This window comes from Phoca vitulina, unplaced genomic scaffold (assembly GCF_004348235.1).
Source record: "Phoca vitulina isolate PV1807 unplaced genomic scaffold, GSC_HSeal_1.0 scaffold4, whole genome shotgun sequence".
Lineage (NCBI taxonomy): Eukaryota > Metazoa > Chordata > Mammalia > Carnivora > Phocidae > Phoca > Phoca vitulina.
Window position 1 is genome coordinate 54654870 of NW_022589707.1, and position 20666 is coordinate 54675535.

The window sequence follows — 20666 nt, forward strand, 5'->3', positions numbered from 1 at the left end:
AATTATTTAGTGCTAGAAATTTTTCTCTCAGCAACACTTTAGCTGTGTCCTTCAAATTTTATTGATTTTTGCATTTCTAGATTACCATTTGAATTTAGTATATTGTTTTTTTTCCAATTCTCATTTATTTTTGGCTCTTGGGGCAATGTTATCTTTTTCAATATATATATATATAAAAAAGCAAGTTCAACTCAAAATAGAAATTTGAAGTGTAGGATAGGACAAAACCAAGGGTGAGGGTTGGGGTGGGGTGGGGGGGAGGGAATAGTCAAAGGAAGAGATGAGATGTTGCCAAAAGACAGAGGGTCTCTTTGTCCCCTCTCTGGAGGAATGACCCAAATATTCACATGGTAATACATACCTTTCTATATGTACACAGCAGGGCTGGGTTTTTGTTAAGAAAAGATGGGGATAGGGAGGGCCTTTCTGGAGGCTTTAGGGACCAAGGCTAGTCCCTCTTCCCCTCTTGGCCCCCTTCTCTGACCAGGGGAAAAGGAAGGAATTCAACATTTGAAAGAGGTTAAGTAAGAAAGGGAAGGAACCCACTCAACAGAGTGGGGCGGACCCCTACAAAGGAAACAGCTCAGGACAGAGCTTGGAAGGAGACTGAAAATGGAGATACTACTGTTAACAGCTTTCCTGAAGCTGAGAGAGGAGCAGGTAAATTCCTGGAAATTAGGACTTCAATAGCCTGTATCCCTCTCCAAAACTGCTCTAGACTAAAAAACCCTACCCCTTCCTCCTACGTACCTCTACCTGCTATGAGGTAATTTGGTTTCCTTTCCCCTGAGTTACCACACAGGCTGAGGATGATGGCCATTTATCCGAGTTTTCAGCACATGGTTCTAAATGGGATCTGATGAGACCCAGCTTCTTGGATAATTATCTTAAAAAAGCAAAGGGAAATATCAGCTGGACAGATGGGAGAATTGGACACCAAAAGGAAATACAGGTTTGCCTAGATTGGCAGAAATCTAGGTTTCCCAAGGGTGGGAGAGCAGACATTGAAAAAACAATAAAATATTGAGCTTCTATTATGTGCCAAGCACTAATCTAGGACCACACCCTCTAAAAAAGGAAACAAACAAATAAAACAAGATAGAGGCAGAAAATGCAAATTCTGAGGGAGAGAACAGGGGCAGTTGAGGAAGAAGGCTGAGGGAACTGAGAAGTCTGAGGTGACGGTCTCTGCCTTAATCCTCCTCTTCCTCTGCTGTGGCATCCTGGTACTGCTGGTACTCGAAAACAAGGTTGTTCATGTTGCTCTCAGCTTCAGTGAATTCCATCTCATCCATGCCCTCATCTGTGTACCAGCGCCAGAATGTGGCCCCGAACTGCTCTGAGATGTGTCTGAAGAGCTCCTGCAAGGCCGTGCTATTTCCAGTGAAGGTGACTGCCATCTTGAGGCCACGGGGTGGGATGTTGCAGACAGCTGTCTTGACGTTGTTGGGGATCCATTCCATGATATAGCTGCTATTCTTGCTTTGTGCATTGAGCATCTGCTCATCTACCTCCTTCATGGACATCTGCCCATGAAAGACAGCAGCCGTGGTGAGGTAATGGCCATGGCTGGGGTCACAGGCAGTCATCCTGTTCTTGACATGAAAGACCTGCTGGCTGAGTTCGGGTACAGTGAGGGCCTGATACTGCTGGCTTCCATGGCTGGTCAGAAGCCAGGCATGAAGCAGTGGAAAAGTGGGAAGGGCACCGTGTTGACTGCCAGCTTGCAGAGGTCTATATTGTTTTTGACTGTATTTTTCTGTATGGCTTTTAGTGGTTGTTCTATTACATTATATATATATGTGTGTGTGTGTGTGTGTGTGTGTGTGTGTGATATCTATATATTTGTATTATATCTTTATATCTATCTCTATATTGTGATATGTCTCACAGTCTATTGATGTTATTTCTTCAGCAGCTTAAAAGTAGAAAACTCATCTCCCTTTATCTCTTTTTATTCTCCCATTTATAATATTTAAAAATATTTCCTTTACATATATTTCAAACCATATCAGTGTTAGAATTTTTGCTTCAACCATCAATAATTTTAAAAACTAAAGAGAAGGAAAGTCTATTTTATTTGCCCATAATTTTCCTTACTGTGTTCCTTAGCAACACATTTTCTTAGTTTTCCTTCATCTGATGATATCTTGAATTTTTCTTCATTGTTGAAGGATATTTTTATTGTGTATAGGACTCTAGGTTGACAGAGTTCTGTTGTTGTTGTTGCCCTAGAAAAATACTGTGCCAGTCCCTTCTGCCCTCTATGGTAAAGTATTCTTTTTCTCTAGTCATTTCTAAGATTTGTCTTTAGTTTTTAAACTTTCATTATGATATGTCTTGGCATAGATTTCTTTGGGTTTATCTTGTTTACGGTTCACTCAACTTCTTGAATATGAAAGTTTATGCTCCTTGCCAGATTCAGGAAGTATTTAGCCATGATTTCTTTTAGTACTTTTCCAGCTTCAATTTTTTTCTCTTCCCCTGAGACTCTGATAGCAAGAATGTTAAATCTTTTGTTATAGTCCCAGAAATCCCTGATAGTTTGTCTATCTATCTATCTATCTATCTATCTATCTATCTATCTACCTATCATCTATCATCATCATCATCTATTTATTGGTGTGTATATTCTCTTTGTTGTTCAGACTGGTTAAAGGGTTAGATAAGAAAAATCCACAAATATTCTCCCCTGTGAGGTGCAAATAAGACTGAAAAAAATACAATAGAACACAGTGTGTCTCTGTAATGAACAGTATTTATATAGTTATAATGAGATAAATGCTGTTATGGACTATAAGCTTTTATGATAACTAATATTCAAAAGACAGCAAGCTTAATTGTTATTATTGAATATAAGGTAAATATTACCAACTTTGCAATTAAAATATAATGTACTGGTGGCAGAAACTGGATGATAGAGTGATGAGAGGTGGGAAAATGATAACATTATCATCTTGCAAAGTGAGGAATCAAAAAATCAAATCTGAGAATCATGGAATGAAAAATAAGAGTTTAAACTGTTAACCATTTCACAGTAATTGTGTAAGGTATGACTTAGGTGCTCATCAAACTATTTTTAGTACAACTAACCAAATTTCTAGCTGCAGCTTGCCACAACTGAGTTATAGCCAGTGAAATGTAGAAAAAAGTAATATACACTATATGTTGACTTCTCAAAATCATATCATGTTTTAATTTTCTACATTTTTTTCATGCTTTTCTTATATAGCTTTGGAATTGCTTGGAATTGCTTATTATCTTTTATTTTTTCTTTTTGAATGATACCTTCCTCACCATATCTTTATTATTTTCAGCATCTTATTTAATTATTCTATTTCATGGTATCTGTTGCATTCTTCTTCCTCATACCTGCTGACTTCTTGCTCTGATTTGAACACATCACATCATACTTGGACTATGACTTTCCTGGATAGCTTTTAAAAATTTTTCCTGAAAATTCTACTTTTATTTTTTCTGATATTCTGTGCTTTTGTAAAACCTGCAAGATTTTCTGAACTTAGGAGTAAGAAGAGGTGAATATTTGTGCCAAGTTTGCCATCTGAAACCAGAAGACCATGTTAGCATTATAAATTTTACATGATTCGGGGCGCCTGGGTGGCTCAGTCGTTAAGTGTCTGCCTTTGGCTCAGGTCATGATCCCAGGGTGCTGGGATCGAGCCCATCATTGGGCTCCCTGCTCCGCGGGAAGCCTGCTTCTCCCTCTCCCACTTCCCCTGCTTGTGTTCCCTCTCTCGCTGTGTCTCTCTCTCTGTCAAATAAATAAATAAAATCTTTAAAAAAAAAAATTTTACATGATTCGAATTAATTGCTAACACCAGGCCAGGAAATATATCAAAGAAACAATAAAGTATATGTGATCCATGAATGCATCCTAAGATTTTATCCCATTTTTATTCACCTTTAAAAAGTTGACAAATATTTTATATTTATATATTTATAATATATAGTATGTAAGATTTAGTGTATAGCTCCCAAAATCTGAATAGAATTGTATAATCACTGGAAAACAACTTTCAAAGGTTAGGCAGGACAAAATGGTGTCCTCATGTAGGAGAATTGTTAATAACATATCTCTTTTTTACAGTTACTAATCTTTTTTTTTTTTTTAAGGTTTTATTTATTTATTTGACAGAGACAGCGAGAGCAGGAACACAAGCAGAGGGGAGTGGGAGAGGGAGGAGCAGGCTTCCTGCCGAGCAGGGAGCCTGATGAGGGGCTCGATGCGGGGCTCGATCCCAGGACCCTGGGATAATGACCTGAGCCAAAGGCAGATGCTTAACGACTGAGCCACCCAGGCACCACTACAGTTACTAATCTTAACATGCATCTTATCTCTAATGATCCCTCAAGGTTGGCAGGGAGTGAAAGTGATGGTGGTGAAGAGATATTCCAAGTGTAAGTGATAGATTAATTGATTAACTTGTAAGTATTTGAATGCATTAAAATGTTGAGATTAGGCTCTGTATTTAATTAGTTAATGTAAGCTTTCAATGTTACTACTAAATTAAAATGCTAAGATCTCTTAGATTTTATCATATTGTTTGCCCCTTTATTAATGGAAGAGACAACTGTGCAAGCCAGTAAGATTCTTATAGGCCTATATTAGAACTGTTTAATAGTAACATATCGGTAAGTTAATTTAAAACTTGGTGCTAATAATTTTACACTTGTTTAGTCTTTCCAAAATTGTACAAGCACTCTGCTACCAATCCAGCAAGATTTCAACCATTGTGAAATACAGTAAGTTAATGTTTGTATGATTCAGCTCAGCACTTAGCAGACTGCTTTTCTCAAAATATTATACTAAACTTGAATGAATGATTGATTTTTGGATTACTGAATCCAAATCAATGGTTGTAGTATGGAAAAAATCTTTTGAGGTAATAAACCTGGGCTTTATTGGAGAGAAAGGATATTCAAAACCATTTTGGGCAAGCAGATGGCAGTTTTTGGGTTTATGTGTCTGGGAGAGACATAATGTCAGAGCCTATTGTGTAGAGAACACAGAATTATAAGCCCAAACTGAAAATTACAGTGGCAGAGTCAGTGGCAAAAGGGATGGATGAGAAAAAATGGCTTAACGCTCTTATTGTTTCCTGATGATATTATTTCCACAACTAGAAATTCCTCTTATAATTATGAATTCAGCAAGATGTAAGATATACTTGTTCAGCCTTTCCTTTAAACATGGCATTTTTTTTTCTTCATGAGAAAATAATTACTGAGCACATCCAGATTTGAAAATAATTCTGTTTTATTTTAGATGCCTTAGATGTCCATGTAAAATTGGAAGAATTTTAGTAAGAAATGGGCCATCTGAATCATCTACCCAGAATTCTTATAATTCTTATAATCTCTAAGAAGGGCAATTAAAATTCTTGATAATTAAATACTTAATATTCACTTACCTGTTTAGTTTAGGTCAGCTTTGTGATTATATATATGTATATATTCCCATCTAAGAAATTTGCTTTCTAGTTTTCTCAAGTTCAATAAAACTCTCTACTATCCATTATATATTTAATCCAAAAAATAAGCATAATTCTAGACTCTTCTCTCCTCCTTCTGCCCAATTTAATTCCACCACCAAAATAACTCTGGAATCCATTCAGTTCTACCTGCATTGATTGTCAGTGCCCTCAACTAGGCGGCAGTCATCATAGCCAAACTTACTCTGCCTCCTCTTCTCCATTCTCCAGTATATACCCTTTTTAAAATACAGATTTGAATATCTCATTTCTCTCTTAAAATCTTTCAACAGCTTCGAATGGGCCTTCAAATAATGCCCTCCAAATTCCAACAACCTGACCTTTAGTTGCCTTTCTAGTCTCCATATGCACAAATCTACTATTTGCTCAGTTCATGCCAGCCACTCTGGCTTTCTGTTTGAGCAGACGATGCTTTCTCCTGTTTAACTGCTTCTGTGCATACTGTTCCATTTTCTTGGAATCTGCCCCTTCTCTTTAACTTATCTGAATGGTAGTCCTCCTTCAAATCCCAGTAGGAATATTGCTATGCCAGTAAACATTTCCTAATGCATGTCAACAAGCTGGATCCCCAAATTATACATTTCCCTAGCACTATGAAAATCTACTCTCAACATTTTGCACATAACAGTTTCTTAATAGCTAGTAAATACTGGTGCAGTTTTCCTTCACTGTTAAATGTTGAGAGTAAACTCCATAAGGAAAGGAACTATTTTGTTAACCAGTCTACATCTGAATGCATGATATTGTCTGGTAGGTATCAGGCATACAATAAATATTCATTAGCCAAGTGACAGATAAAGTAATTTAGAATTTAATATATAGTTTTATATACCTACAATATTTTCTTCCCAGTTTATTTGCATCCCTTACCATGCTGAGCTTTGTCAGGGTAGTAGATGAGGTAAAGGGAGAAGGTTGGATGAAAAGATTGGATGAAGAACTGCAGAGTGGGAAAGCAAAGAGAAGGTAAGGTAAGAGAGAAACACTGATATTGGAGAATGATATTGTCTTCTTTAAACATAACAAAACAAGATCCAGAAGGCTTTTCCATTTTTTACTTTCAACACATATAGTTTAATATTACTATTTAGAAGCTAATTAACTAGAGTATAGTTTCCATATGGTTATTCCTATTGACTCTTGGCATTTATGTTGGTCATTAACACTTCCTCTATAAAGTGACCATGGGAAGGGAGGCAATTTGCTTCCTGTTGACAGAGTTTGTAATATGATTGATGGGGGCAGAAGGTGAAACTATGTGGTAAAATGAGTTTTTTGCATTATCTGTGTATTTCATATATCAATGCCAGTATTTCTCAAACTGCAGGTCAAGACTCCAGAGGGAAGGGTTACAATATAATTTAAGGGGTTTCATATATGGGAACTATTTGGAAGTGGAAATGTGGGCTATATTGAGAGTATGAGTCTTCTTTTTTCCCCTCAGCTCTCTGTATTTCCTTCTTCCCAATCTGTTACAATTTCTTTTAACAATATCCTGCCAATTAGAGGATATGAAATGTTTAAGTCATACTAGTCATAGTATAAACACTTTAAAGCAAACATTAGAGAGTGTTAAAATCACTGGTCTTTACAATGCTGCTTGCAGAACCTTGCACAGTGCCTTAAAATCAATTGATATCTATAGGTTGATTTACTTTCCATTTAGTCACAGGAGGATGACTATATTATGAAAGAAAATAATAAAAATGTGGAAGAGATAGTCACTATCTATTGTATTAAATACTGGTTACCTTAGAGAAGAAAAATGAAAACTGAAAAAAATATTTTTACTTGATGAAGATGTTTTGAGTTTCTGATATAGTATTAATTCCAGGATTAACCATATTTCCCAGGGTATCTTTAGATTTTATGTTTGATTTCAGTCCTCAGTTATGCTGTTGTATTCCACTTTTCTATTTCCTTTTGCATCATCTCTCTATTTTATCTAAGAAAAGTCCTTCTGTTTGTGGGCCATGATGATTTCTATTACTTCCTAAAATTTTATTACCTAATTAACACTCATGTTGAGTCAAACAACTTTGGTTGAATATTGAACCCATGTAAACATTTTTCTTTTTAGTACATAAACATGGAAAATAATGGAAGAAAATGTGAATCATTTTCCTTATCTAAATATTGCCAAAAGAAAAAAAGAAATAAAAATTATGATAAAATTTTATATTAGAATTGTTATAGGTGACCTTATTATTAACTGACAGTCCAACTTAGAGTCTCATAGGTAGATAAGCTGATAACTGCAGTAATATATTCTATTTTCTTATTATCCGTCATTAAAATGAAATTAAAAGAATTCTTAAAACTCCAGTTAGTTTTTCTTCTAAAAATATATTTCAGTATTTTCAAATCAACATTTAAGGACAGTTTTTGACTGCAAGTGATAGACTCAAACTCTCTAAAGCATGAGAGAGGATTCATTGGCTAATAAAACAGAATTGCTAAGGTGACTGCCAGTTGGAAGCTGTGATGAGCACCAGGATTATCTCGGTTTACCTGCTGGTATCATTTCATTTCTCACACATTGCTTTCTTCACAAAACCAAAGCCATGGTATATGATAACACTTTTCTCACACCCTTACAGATTTGCAAGAAAGAAAAGCAAAAACTCTCCTTTTCCAAATCTTGGGAAGAGATTCTTGCTAACATGACCTGAATTAATATCCATGACCTGACATGACAGAAAGTGGTTGCATTATGATTGGCCCTGCTTGCATTTCCTGCCCATTCCCAGGTAATCAAAAAAAGAGAGTTTAGTACAGATGGGGAAATTATTGTGAATTCAGGCAGTTGCCCCAATGTGCTTCTACAAAATTTTCATATGCACTTAAATAATCAGAATTATATAACACACATGCACACACACACACACACACACACTAGCAAGCCAAAAGCTCTGAAAAATATTGTGTACATTAAAATCTTAGGACACAAAGATTGTCTGAAGTCATTCAGTGGTATATCTCATCACTGTTTATTGAATTAAGATTTTTTTTTAATTTAAATTTTAGGTAGTTAACATACAGTGCAATATTGTTTTCTGGAGTAGAATTCAGTGATTCATTACTTACATACAATACCCAGTGCTCATCATAACAAGTGCCCTCTTTAATACCCATCACTCATCTAGCCCATCCTCTACCCACGTCCCTCCATCAAACCTCAGTTTGTTCTGTATCATAAGGAGTCTCTTATGGCTTGTGTCCCTCTCTCCTTTTTTTCTTTTCCCCCTTCCCATATGTTGTTCATCTGGTTTCTTTCTTAAATTCCATATATGAGTGAAATCATATGGTATTTGTCTTTCTCTGACTGACTTATTTCACTTAGCGTAATACACTCCAGCTCCATCCATGTCATTGCAAATGGCAAGGTTTCATTCTTTTAGATGGCTGAGTAATATTCCATTATATATATATATATATATATATATATATATATATATATATATACCATATCTTCTTTATCCATTTATCAGTCAGTGGACATTTGGGCTCTCTCCATAGTTTGGCTATTGTTGATAATGCTGCTATAAGCACTGGGGTGCATGTGCCCCTTCAAATCCACTATGTTTGTATCCTTTGGGTAAATACCTAGTAGTGCAATTGCTGGATCGGAGGGTAGTTCTATTTTTAACATTTTTGAGGGACCTCCATACTGTTTTCCAGAGTGACTGCACCAGTTTGCATTCCCACCAACAGTACAAAAGGGTTCTCCTTTCTCTTCATCCTCGCTAACACTGGTTGTTTTTTTATATTGTTAATTTTAGCCATCCTGACAGGTGTGAGATGGTATCTCATTGTGGTTTGGTTTGTATTTCCCTGAAGAAGAGTGATGTTGAGCATCTTTTCATGTGTCTGTTACCCATCTAGATGTTTTCTTTGGAAAAGTGTCTATTCATGTCTTCTGCCCATTTCTTAACTGGGTTATTTGTTTTTTAGGTGTTGAGTTTGATAAGTTCTTTATAGATTTTGGATAATAACCCTTTATCCGATATGTCATTTGCAGTTATCTTCTCCCATTCCATAGGATGCCTTTTAGTTTTGTTGATTGTTTCCTTTGCTGTGCAGAGTTTTTTTTATCTTGATGAAGTCCCAGTAGTTCGTTTTTACTTTTGTTTTCCTTGCCTGTGGTGACGTGTCTAGTAAGAAGTTGCTATGGCTGAGGTCAAAGAGGTTGCTGCCTGTGTTCTCTAGGATATTGATGGTTTCCTGTCTCACATTATAGTCTTTCATCCATTTTGGATTTGTTTTTGTGTATCGTATAAGAAAGTGGTCCAGTTTCATTCTTCTGCATGTGGCTGTCCAATTTTCCCAAGCCTATATAAGGAAAGAAGAACGATTTCAAACAATAACTTCAGTATCCACCATAAGAAAAAAAGAGCAAAATAAAACCAAAGTAAGTGGGAAAAGAAATAATCAAGACCAGAGCAGAAATCAATGAGAATAAGAGCAAGATGGCAGAATAAGAAGACCCAGCCCTTGTTCTCCTACAGAGACATGGACTTAGCAATATATGGACCAAAATATCTTTATGGGAACTCCAGGAACCACTTAAGTTGTAGTAACCCAGGCAGGTGAAAAGTTGAGAACAACTACATTGAAACGAATGGGAAGAATTATTTAACTGTACTCTCAATTGCCCCACCCCCAAGCCAGCGCAGCTCAATGTCATTGGAAAGAACTCTGGCTCATGCCTTCTCCCTGGGGGGGTGGGGGGAGAATAGAAAAGTGGAACGTATGTCCGATGTGCAAGATTTTTAGAGGGCTGCCTGGGAGACTTGTTTCTTTTTCATCTGACTTGAAGCACTGGCCTAGTTGGAACCAGCATAATTTGTGTGGGGGCCACTAAAAGTAAGGGAAAATGGGAGTAGTTTAATCTTGCACTGGAGGACTTGAGGTGGCACAGAGGTCAATGTGACTTGTGCTATTGGGAAACTGCCCCCAACTCATGGCTTCTTGGGAGGGAGAGAGGAAGGAGGAGCTTTCATCCGGATTTACAGAGGGCTGCCTGAGAAACTGGTTTCTCTCTGTCCTTGCTTGGAGCCCTGACAGGGAATCAGGATACTTGGATGCCTTAGGGTTGCTGAGAACAAAAGGGGGCTAAACAACTTACTACTGTAGCACCTTTGAACTTGCAGTATTGTACACTCACTAGAGGGAGCAAGAGATTATGAGCTCCTGAAAAAGAAACTAACAAATCTCTAATTGGGAAATTCATAAGACCAGAGAAGTTATATCGCCACCCCACAAAAGGTTTCAGAGGCCCCCAGAATCAATAGCTGGGTTAATTGGTGAAAGTCTTCCCCTGTCCAAAGCCAGCCAAAAGAACTGACAGAAGTGCTGTTTTTTCAAATGCAAAAGCTCAGGAAAAAAAATCACAGGGACACAAAGAAACAGAAAAACATTGTCTAATCAAAGGAACAAAATAAACCTAAAGAAACGGAGATCTGTGAATTACCTGACAAAGAATTCAAAATAATTGTCTTAAGGGAAGTCAATGATCTACAAAAGAACACAGATAAACAAACAAAATCAAGAAAATACATAAAATGGGGGCGCCTGGGTGGCTCAGTCGTTAAGCGTCTGCCTTCGGCTCAGGTCATGATCCCGGGGTCCTGGGATCGAGCCCCGCATCGGGCTCCCTGCTCCGCGGGAAGCCTGCTTCTCCCTCTCCCTCTGCCTGCCGCTCTGCCTACTTGTGCTCTCTCTCTCTCTCTGTCAAATAAATAAATAAAATCTTTAAAAAAAAATACATAAAATGAGGATATCAACAAAGAGACAGAAAGTATAGAGAAGAATCAAACAAATTCAATAACTGAATTGGAAAATTCACTAGAGGAATTTAATGTTGAATTTGATTAAATAGAAGAAAATAGTGAACTCAATGACGTAATTTGGAATTATTGAGTCGGAAAAAAAAAGAATATAGAAAAGTGAAGAAAGCTTAAGGAACTCAAAAAACACCATTAAGCAGCCAATATATGCTTATGGGAATTTGAGAAAGAAAAGAAGGGAGATGGGGGAGAATATTTGAAGAAATAATGGCTGAAAAATTTTCAAGTCTAAGGAAGGAAATGGGCACCTAAGTTCAGGAAGCTCAAAGAATTCCAGCTAGGATGAATCCAAAGAGGCCCAGACCAAAAGACACATTGTAATTAAACTGTCAAAGTCAAACACAAAGAGAAAATCTTGAATCAGAAAGAGAAAAGCAACTTGTCATGCACAAGGGAGCCCCCATTAGATTATCAGTATGTTTCTTAAGGGAAACCTTCAGGATAGAAGGGAATGGGATGAATATTCAAAGTGCTGAAAGGTGGAAAACCTGCCAACCAAGAACACTCTACCTGGTAAAAGTGTCCTTCAAAGATGAAGGAGAAATAAACAGATAAACAAACTGAGGGAGTTCATCACCATTAGGTCTGTCCTACAAGAAATACTAGAGGGAATCCTGCAAGTTGAAATGAAAGGATGCCATGCAGAAACATGAAAGCATGTGAAAATATAAAGCTTGCCAGTAAGGGTAAATATATAAGCAAGTACAGATCACTGTAATACTGTATTGGTATTAAGTAAAGCACTTTTACATTTGGACAGAATTTAAAAGGCAAAAGCATTAAAAATAATGGCAAAATCATGTTAATAGATTCACAATATGTGATTTGTGACATCAATAACATAAAGTGGGGGTGGGATATATAAAAGAATTGTTTTTATATATGATTGAAGTTGTTATCAGGTTAAAATAGAGTATTATACCTTATAAGATGTTTTATATAAGCCCCATGTTTATATAACCATAAAGAAAATACCTACAGAAGATACATGAAAGAAAATGTGACAGGACAATGAATCATGGAACACTACATCAAAAACTAATGATGTAATATATGGTGATTAACATAACATAATAAAATAAAATTTAAAAAATGTGACAGGAATCAAAGCATGACAACACACATAAAAGAAAATGTGACAGGAATCAAAATATGTCAGCACACACACAAAAAAAATCAATGAAACTCACATATCTCCCACAGCAAGTATTTGTTGAAACACTTTGAAAAAGTGAAATGGAGAGGCATTTTTCCAGCATAAATTGATTGCTGTGAGATTTTATTTAAGAAGAGTTTTAGGTACACACCAAAATTGAGAGGAAGGTACAGAAATTTCTCATAGACCCACTTGCTCCCACCAATACACAGCTTCCCATATTATGAACATCCCCCCACCCACAGTGGTACATTTGTTAAAATTAATGAACCTACATTCACGTATCATTATCACCCACAGTTCATAGTTTACATTAGAGTTCATTCTTGGTGTTGTACATTCTACAAATATATTATACAAATGTATTTATATACATAATAAAAATGTATAATAGCATGTGTCCATAATTATAGCATCATACAGACTATTTTCACTGTCCTAAAAATCCTGTTCACCACTCCGACCCCAACCCCTAGCAACCATTGATCTTTTTCCAGTCTCTATAGATTTGACTTTTCAGAATGTTGCATAGTTGGAATCATACAGTCCTTAGCCTTTTTGGATTGGCATATTTCACTTAGTAATGTACATTTAAATGTCCTCCATGTCTTTTCATAGCTTGATAGGTCATTTCTTTTTAGCACTTAATTATATTCCATTGTCTGAATGTTTACTTATCCATTCACCGGCTGATGGACATTTTGGTTGCGTCCAACTTTTGGCAATTATGAATAAAGTTGTTGTAAACACCCATGTGCAGATTTTTGTGTGGTAATAAGTTTCCAGCTCCTATGGGTAAATACCAAGGAGCATGATTGTTGGTTCATATGCAAAGAGTATGTTTTGTTTTGTAAGAAACTGCCAAGCTGTCTTTCAAAGTGGCCATACTGCTTTGCATTCCCACCAGCAGTGTATGAGTGTTCCTGTTACACCACATGCTATCCAGCATTTGGTGTTGTCAGTGTTTTGAATTTTAACCATTCTAAGAGATGTGTAGTGGTATCTCGTTGTTGTTTTAATTTGCATTTCTCTGATGATACGTGGAACACCTTTTCACAGATGCTTATTTGGCATCAGTTTATCTTCTTTGGTGAGATGTCTTTAAGGTCATTGGCCACATAAATTGATTATAAGATATCCAATCTTTTCATTAAAAATTTTTTTAGTCAAAATGTAAAATTCTAAACCTGAATGCTTTTTTTGACATTACATATAATGTTAGTCAATTGGATATACTTTCTGGCTATTTTAAATGCTTTCTAATATAGTTAGTAGAAATATATTTACATATTTTAATTTTTATTAATTTTGAAAATATCTACTTTCAGTTACAAAAGTTATTATAGCTCATAATTAAACAACATAGTTTTGGATGCTAAAAAAAAATCTGAATGTTGTACATAAGCCTGAAGATTTTAGAATTTTGTGCACCTTAACACATGAATTATATGATGATACATTGGCCAGGTTTCTTCTGGCAGTTAAAAGCACTTCATTCGAAATAAAGTGGGGGTGGGGGGAGTAAAAATTGATTTTGTATTTCTCTTGGTTGCTGAGATATAAGGAGCTAACAGCTATTTTATGAAAGTACATAAATAACAAGATCTCTAATAAATGATGTGCCTAATAGAGTGTCTACAAAAGAGAGTAGCTTCTTGGTGATTGAAAGTACTCCTTAAATATGTCACAATAAATTTTTAGTAGGCAATAATTTTTCTCTGTTGGTAAATTACATAGAATTGGTAATTTTAATTCATAATAACTATAGTATTTGCTATCTAATCAGTATTTAAGCTTTATTTTAACAGAAATGATAAGTTTGATGATCTAACTAATCTAGCCTTGTCTCTATTTGAAAAATATTGAATAAGTTGTATAATTAGAAGAGTCAAATTTGTTTTCCTGTTAATAGTGATACATTCATATTTTCTAGAAAGTGAAAAAAAGGTGAAATTACTTGAAGGATCCACATGCTGTTTTAAGAAAAAAATTATTTCCTGGATGTTAGGAAGTTCAAATGTGATGCCCTTGAACTGAAATCTCAGGTATGAGAGGAAGTCAGTTATTGCAGGCTACTACTATCCCTAACTATGGAAGAATGGGCAATACTTATCATATATCTCTACTCTGTAGGAAGGGTTTACATTTTCCTACTTCAACTCCTGTCTGAGCACTCATCTCTGTAGTTTTCATTATTCAATATGCCAGAATCAATGTGGCATAGGTGTCATTATTACCATATATGGGCTCTATACCACTATTAAATATTTAGAAAAAAAATACATAATTGTTCACTACTTTAGTATGGCCCATGATTTTCCAAACAATATTCTCTTTTTTACATAAAAATGTCTTTTTCTTCATACAGTAATAAATCTTAAAGTTCTACCTGTGTGACATGTAAATACATATAGGTCCTTCCCTTTTAAAAACATCAAATTGAGGTATATTTTGTAGCATACATCTAGTTAAATGTATAGCTCAATGAACTTTTTACAAAGTGAACACACTTGTGTAGTCATTATTCAAATCAAGATATAGAAAACTATCCAACATTCCAGAAGACTTTCTTATGTCCCATTCAGTCATTACCTCCATCTCTCCATCCAAAAGTTGCTACTATGCTGGCTTCCACTTCCACGGTTTAATTTGGCCAGTTTAAATTTATGTAAATAAGACCCCCCAGAGTGCATTCTTTTCTCTGGCTTCTGTCATTCAGCATTATGTGTGAAAGACTCATCCATGGTGTTGCACATACGTACAAGGAAATTTGATATGTTTACCACTTTTTGGCTATTTTGAATACTGCTGAATTTACCTGTCTTGTGTGCGTGAATATCATTTTGGGGGATTATACCTAAGGGTAGAATTGCTAACAGGGATATATATATATATATATATATATATATCCTGTTATATAAAGGTTATATATGATATAGCTCTGTTCAGCTTTAATAGATACTGCCAAAGGGGCACCTGGGTGGCTCAGTCAGTTAAGCATCTGCCTTTGGCTCAGGTCATGATCCCAGGGTCCTGGGATTGAGATCCTCATTGGGCTCCCTGCTCAGTAGGGAGCCTGCTTCTCCCACTCCCCCTGCTTGTGTGTACTCTCTCTCTGTCAAATAAATAAATAAATAAAATTTTTAAAAAAATAGATACTGCCAAATTGTTTTCTAAAATGGTTTTACATGTGTATGAGGAGTGTAAGAGAATACCAGTTCTATATCTGCTTGCCACCACTTCGTGTGGTCAAACTATTTATTCAATATTAAATGTGTAGTATCTTTTTGTAGTTTGTATTTGCATGCCCCTATGACTCATGATTTTGACCACCCCATTATTTTGTCATTGATCACTTAGATAAATGCATTCTCTTAAGTGAAATGTCTGTTCAAGTCTTTTGCACATTTAAAAAATTTCCTGCCATTTTCCCATTAATTTGCAGGAATTTTGATATATTATGGATGTGGGTACTTTGCCAAATCACTTATATATATCTTCTTCTAGTTTTGTGTTTTCTAAAATTATTAGAATGGAAAAAGAACTGAGGGATCAGGGCATTACATTATCTGCATCGGTGGTTTTGAAACTTTACTACACATTGGAGACACATGCAAAGCTTTAAAACCCCTAATGCCCATGCTGTACCCCAAACTGACTAATTCAGAATCTCTTTTTTGGGGACCTAGGAATTAGTATATTTTAATTGGTATATAGAGAATTTAGGCAGAGAAAATCAGTAAAGGAAGAACAATATGGGAGCAAATTTAGTGCATATCAATTTGAGCTAGACTGTAGGCTTCACAGAGTACAGGAATGGTGAGTCTTACTGGAATAAAAGCTGTAGCTTATAGAACTTTGAGTCCAGAATAAAGATTTAGATTTAATTCAACAAATAGTGGGATATAACAAATTTGGGGGGGAAATTAATATGACTTATCAATACATTAAGAGAATTAAAGTGGCAGTGGGGTAGGAGTAGATTGAAAGTGGGGGAAAGAAGAGCAAATTTTCAAACTTATACTTGTGGTCTGGCTTCTGTAACTGCTAATCATCAGAGACTGCATGGTGAATTTTGTGTGTATAGGATTTTTCAGGCAAGAGGATATAAAGCTGTCATCATATTTTGAAAGGAATCAGAAACTCTCCAACAGCTAAAGATAACTAGATTAGACAAGGAAATCAGTTAATGGTTATTACACTTAAGAGTCATTGAACATCCAAACCATGTTTGTGGTAGTTGACATGGAAAAGAGATGACTGATGGTAAAGATATTTGTGGGTGGACTAAGGGGTTATTAGAGGATGGGTCAATGTTTGTGTGTGTGTATGTGTGTGTTTACAGACAGAATGAGAGAGAGAGGCAGAGAGGGAGAGAGGAATGGGTGGGGGAGAGAAGGAGAGAGAGAGAGAGGAGTGGGGGAAGGATATAAAAAATATAACTTGAACTAAAAAGAGAACAGGGAGAATGGACATGTGATTAAGAGGAAAATGATCAACATGAATGAGCAGTGGAAAAGGTATTAATTTAAGCCTTTAAACCTTGACTTTGGCAATTAGATGATAGAATTGAATTACTAAATAATTTTTTTTAAGTCATCAGAAAGAAAAGTTAATCATCAATCCAGGCTCTTTATGTTTTTTCCCATAAACATTCAATGGGTATGACAGGTAGAAGACTAGTTTACTAATTTTCATCCTAGTCATCTGTTCTTTGCCAATAAAAATACATCTTTTTATTCTCTGCTTGGTGGTCTACACATTAAATAAACTTTAAAATATGTATTGAAAACAGAATAAGATCCTTTAACCATAGATTCAAAGAAAGAATTATTCTGAATGATAAAAACATGTACTTAGAAATTTAGATTTAGATACAACTGTTGTAAGAGCTTAAGAATTCATTATAATTATGAAGGGATAAATTTTTAAAACTTCAGTTTTCTAACATAAGGATAGGAAAGAATTACTGCACAAGGATCTGACAGATGAGCTGAATCTTATCACTGCTTCACAAATAACAGTAGGGTGAATGAAACAATAAGTGGTTAATGAGAAAAAAATTGGCAGGGTCTATCTTCAACCATGTAACATATGTGTAGGGCCAGAATGATGACATTAGGTGCCCTTGGGTTAAATAAGAAAACAGTGAGAGAAATCATAGATTTGGTTTTTGGCAGATTGGTTTCATAAGGGAAAACCATGTTCAATTTATACCAATAAAATAAATTGAGGGTTGCTTAAGAGCAGTTTCTGCAAACGGTTATCATTTCAAACAGAGAGTGAGTCATCATAAAGTCTATCTGTGCTTATTATCTTGCCACTTGCCAATAGATTGATTTCTCAACTCCAGTAAGCACATTAGCCTTTCATGATAAAATTAAATTTTGCTTTCAAGATTTGGCAACCTTGTAACTTCTATAGCGCTAAATATACTAAGTAGCAGTTTAGTTTTCTTTTTTCTACCCCCCCCTTTTTTTTTTACTTGTTATGCCCTCAGAAATTTGTTAGGCATTATTGGAATCAGTGAAATTGGTAAATTCTAGTCTGCCTCACTATTGTTGGTAATTTTTTCTAGCTGACCTCAGCAACCTAGGAGCAAGCTCAAAGATAATGGATACTTACTGGGATTTTGGCAGAGGAGTGGGAGGAAAAGCCAAAGATTGCAGGGAAAGATACTGATGCGATTATTTGAAACAATAGGTAATGGGATCTGAGCTAGATGGGGGGGACAGTGGGATGATGCCACCAAGTAGGAAAGATGTAGAGGACATGGCCATCTCAAATATGTTATAGAATATTGAATGGGAATAATTAAAGCAAGAGAATGAAAATCTGGTATTTATACTTAAAGTATAAGGTCTTTCATAAAGTAGATGCTCAATAAATATTCTTTCTGGTGCTCTTTATTTCCTCCTCATTCAGAGGATAAAGAGAATTTGATGTGTGATATTATCTAACTTCTTTGATTTATAAAAATAGAAAATATGTTATTCTTTAAAATGATTCCTTATGTTAAATAAAAATAGAGATACAATGTCTCTGGCATGTTAGGAAAGGAATATAAATAGAAGAAAGTGACTTTTAAATGACTAAGAAATATTATTTTTACTTTAATATTCATTTTTAAAGTCTCCTTTACTGTAATAATTATAGTATTCATATTTTTTGCAATGTACTGATTAAGCACAGTTGGAATTAGAACATACGAGGTACTAAACTACTCTAAAAGAAATAATATCACACTATTAGCCAGTTTGGTATTCCATGTATATTAAGTAACCCAAGGTGTTGAATTATAGATATTCAAATTACCTTTATTATCTTTTTATGGAAAACTTACTTAAAGATAGTATAAAAATCTACCTAATATACAAGTGAATAAAAATACATGCCACAGTAAATTAACTATGATGCCGACTCTTCCTGCTTGGCAAATCCTCTTTTGGAGGCTTTTATTATAAAAGTAATGCTAAGAGACTAATATATAATTATAACTGCTTTTAGATGTCAAGATAAAAACATCTAAAAAGGAAAGATTAATTTATGATAAATTATACTGCCTGATATGATCCAATTAAACCTTGGTCCAAATCTATAGTTAGCTTTGTTAAAAATAACTTAAACTTACTTGTTGGTATCTTTATTTCCCTTTACCTATGCATGATGTGGTTGCTCTCATTTTAATAAAGGAGAGGGAGGGACAGATATTAAACAAATAGATGTGAAGAGAAATTTGCCTTACTATTTATTTCTCTTGTTGGCAAGTATGTTGAAATTTATGCGTGAGTTTTGGTGGGTAGAAATAGATTGAAATTTGTGGCAAAGCAAAATATATTCAAACTTAAATGGAAAGTCTGACTGAAATTAAAGCCTATACAAATATAGGATTCATAGTAATTACTATGCTTTTTTAACCTTAACCTTTGCTCATAAAAGAACTAAATAGTTCCTACCCCCAAGAAGCTTACCATCTAGAAGAATAGACAGACAAACAAATGTGTGTACAATAAATAAAATGATGTTTAAGATGTATGAAGCTTAAGAATATTTTCCTCCGACTGGAAAACTTACTTAAAGATGGGGAAACTGCATAAGGAAGATAATAAATACTTCAATGGAAACTAGTGGCCAAGTTGGATTTAATCTGTTTGATTTGGTAAATTTTATAAATCTAAATTGTCAAAATCTTAACAAGTACTGTGACTTGTAATTCTTTAGTAGTCTCCACTAAGCCTCATGCCCTGAGAACATCATTTCTGATGCTGAATATATGTTGGCTGCTTGTCAATATATAATGACTTTTTATAGAGCTGTAATTAATTATGGATTAACTATTTCCTCTTATTTACTGATTAACAAGATTTTTTAAACAAGTGATACTGTTACTAACTAAATATATTTCAGGCAATGTAAATGATTATGTATTCCCAGAAAAAAATGATGAAAAAAACCTATTGCAGCTGCAGTCTACTTATCTTCTTAAAGAAACCCATGCATGACACTACATTTAAGATTAAGACTATCAATGTGTGGTTTAATGCAAATATCTCAGGAATTTTAATGATTTTAGGAGTCTACCACTATCTTTGAAAGGAACGGGATAGCTACATTAAAAAAAAAAAAAAAAAAAAAAAAGGGGCACCTGGGTGGCTCAGTCGTTAAGCGTCTGCCTTCAGCTCAGGTCATGATCCCAGGGTCCTGGGATCGAGCCCCACATCGGGCTCCCTGCTCTGCGGGAAGCCTACTTCTCACTCTCCCACTTCCCCTGCTTGTGTTCCCTCTCTCGCTGTCTCTCTCTCTCTGTCAAATAAAATCTTTAAAAAAAAAAAAAAAGAACCTTGGTTAAGTAAACATATTCGGGGACTGCTTCTAGCTTGTGCAGTGCTGCCAGGTAATGAGCTTAATAAAGAGGTTAGTGTGTGTTTGGAGTACAATCTATACTGCTGGATTAGAGAAAATGGAGATCTGGAGGGGAATTGGATCAATTATGGGTTGCACAGAGCTTGCAGTTTTGTTTTTTAAATTCATGTGGGAGCTATTCAACATTGAAAAATTATAGTTTAAAATATTTTTAAACCAAGAAATGAGCTTCAATCAATTCTGTAAGATTGAGACTAAAATCAAGCATATTTTTTATCAGTACAA

General features: G+C 35.2%; 1 protein-coding gene across 1 annotated transcript in view; it reads right to left on the reverse strand.

The window, feature by feature from the left end:
• Positions 1–1136: 1136 nt before the first annotated feature.
• The window catches only part of LOC116630649 (tubulin beta chain-like), an 89978-nt gene continuing 70448 nt past the window's right edge, over positions 1137–20666 (reverse strand). Inside the window, 2 exon segments of the mRNA XM_032401317.1 lie at positions 1137–1669; positions 1672–1759. Coding sequence (XP_032257208.1) covers positions 1194–1669; positions 1672–1759 — 564 coding nt within the window. The 3' untranslated portion in view covers positions 1137–1193.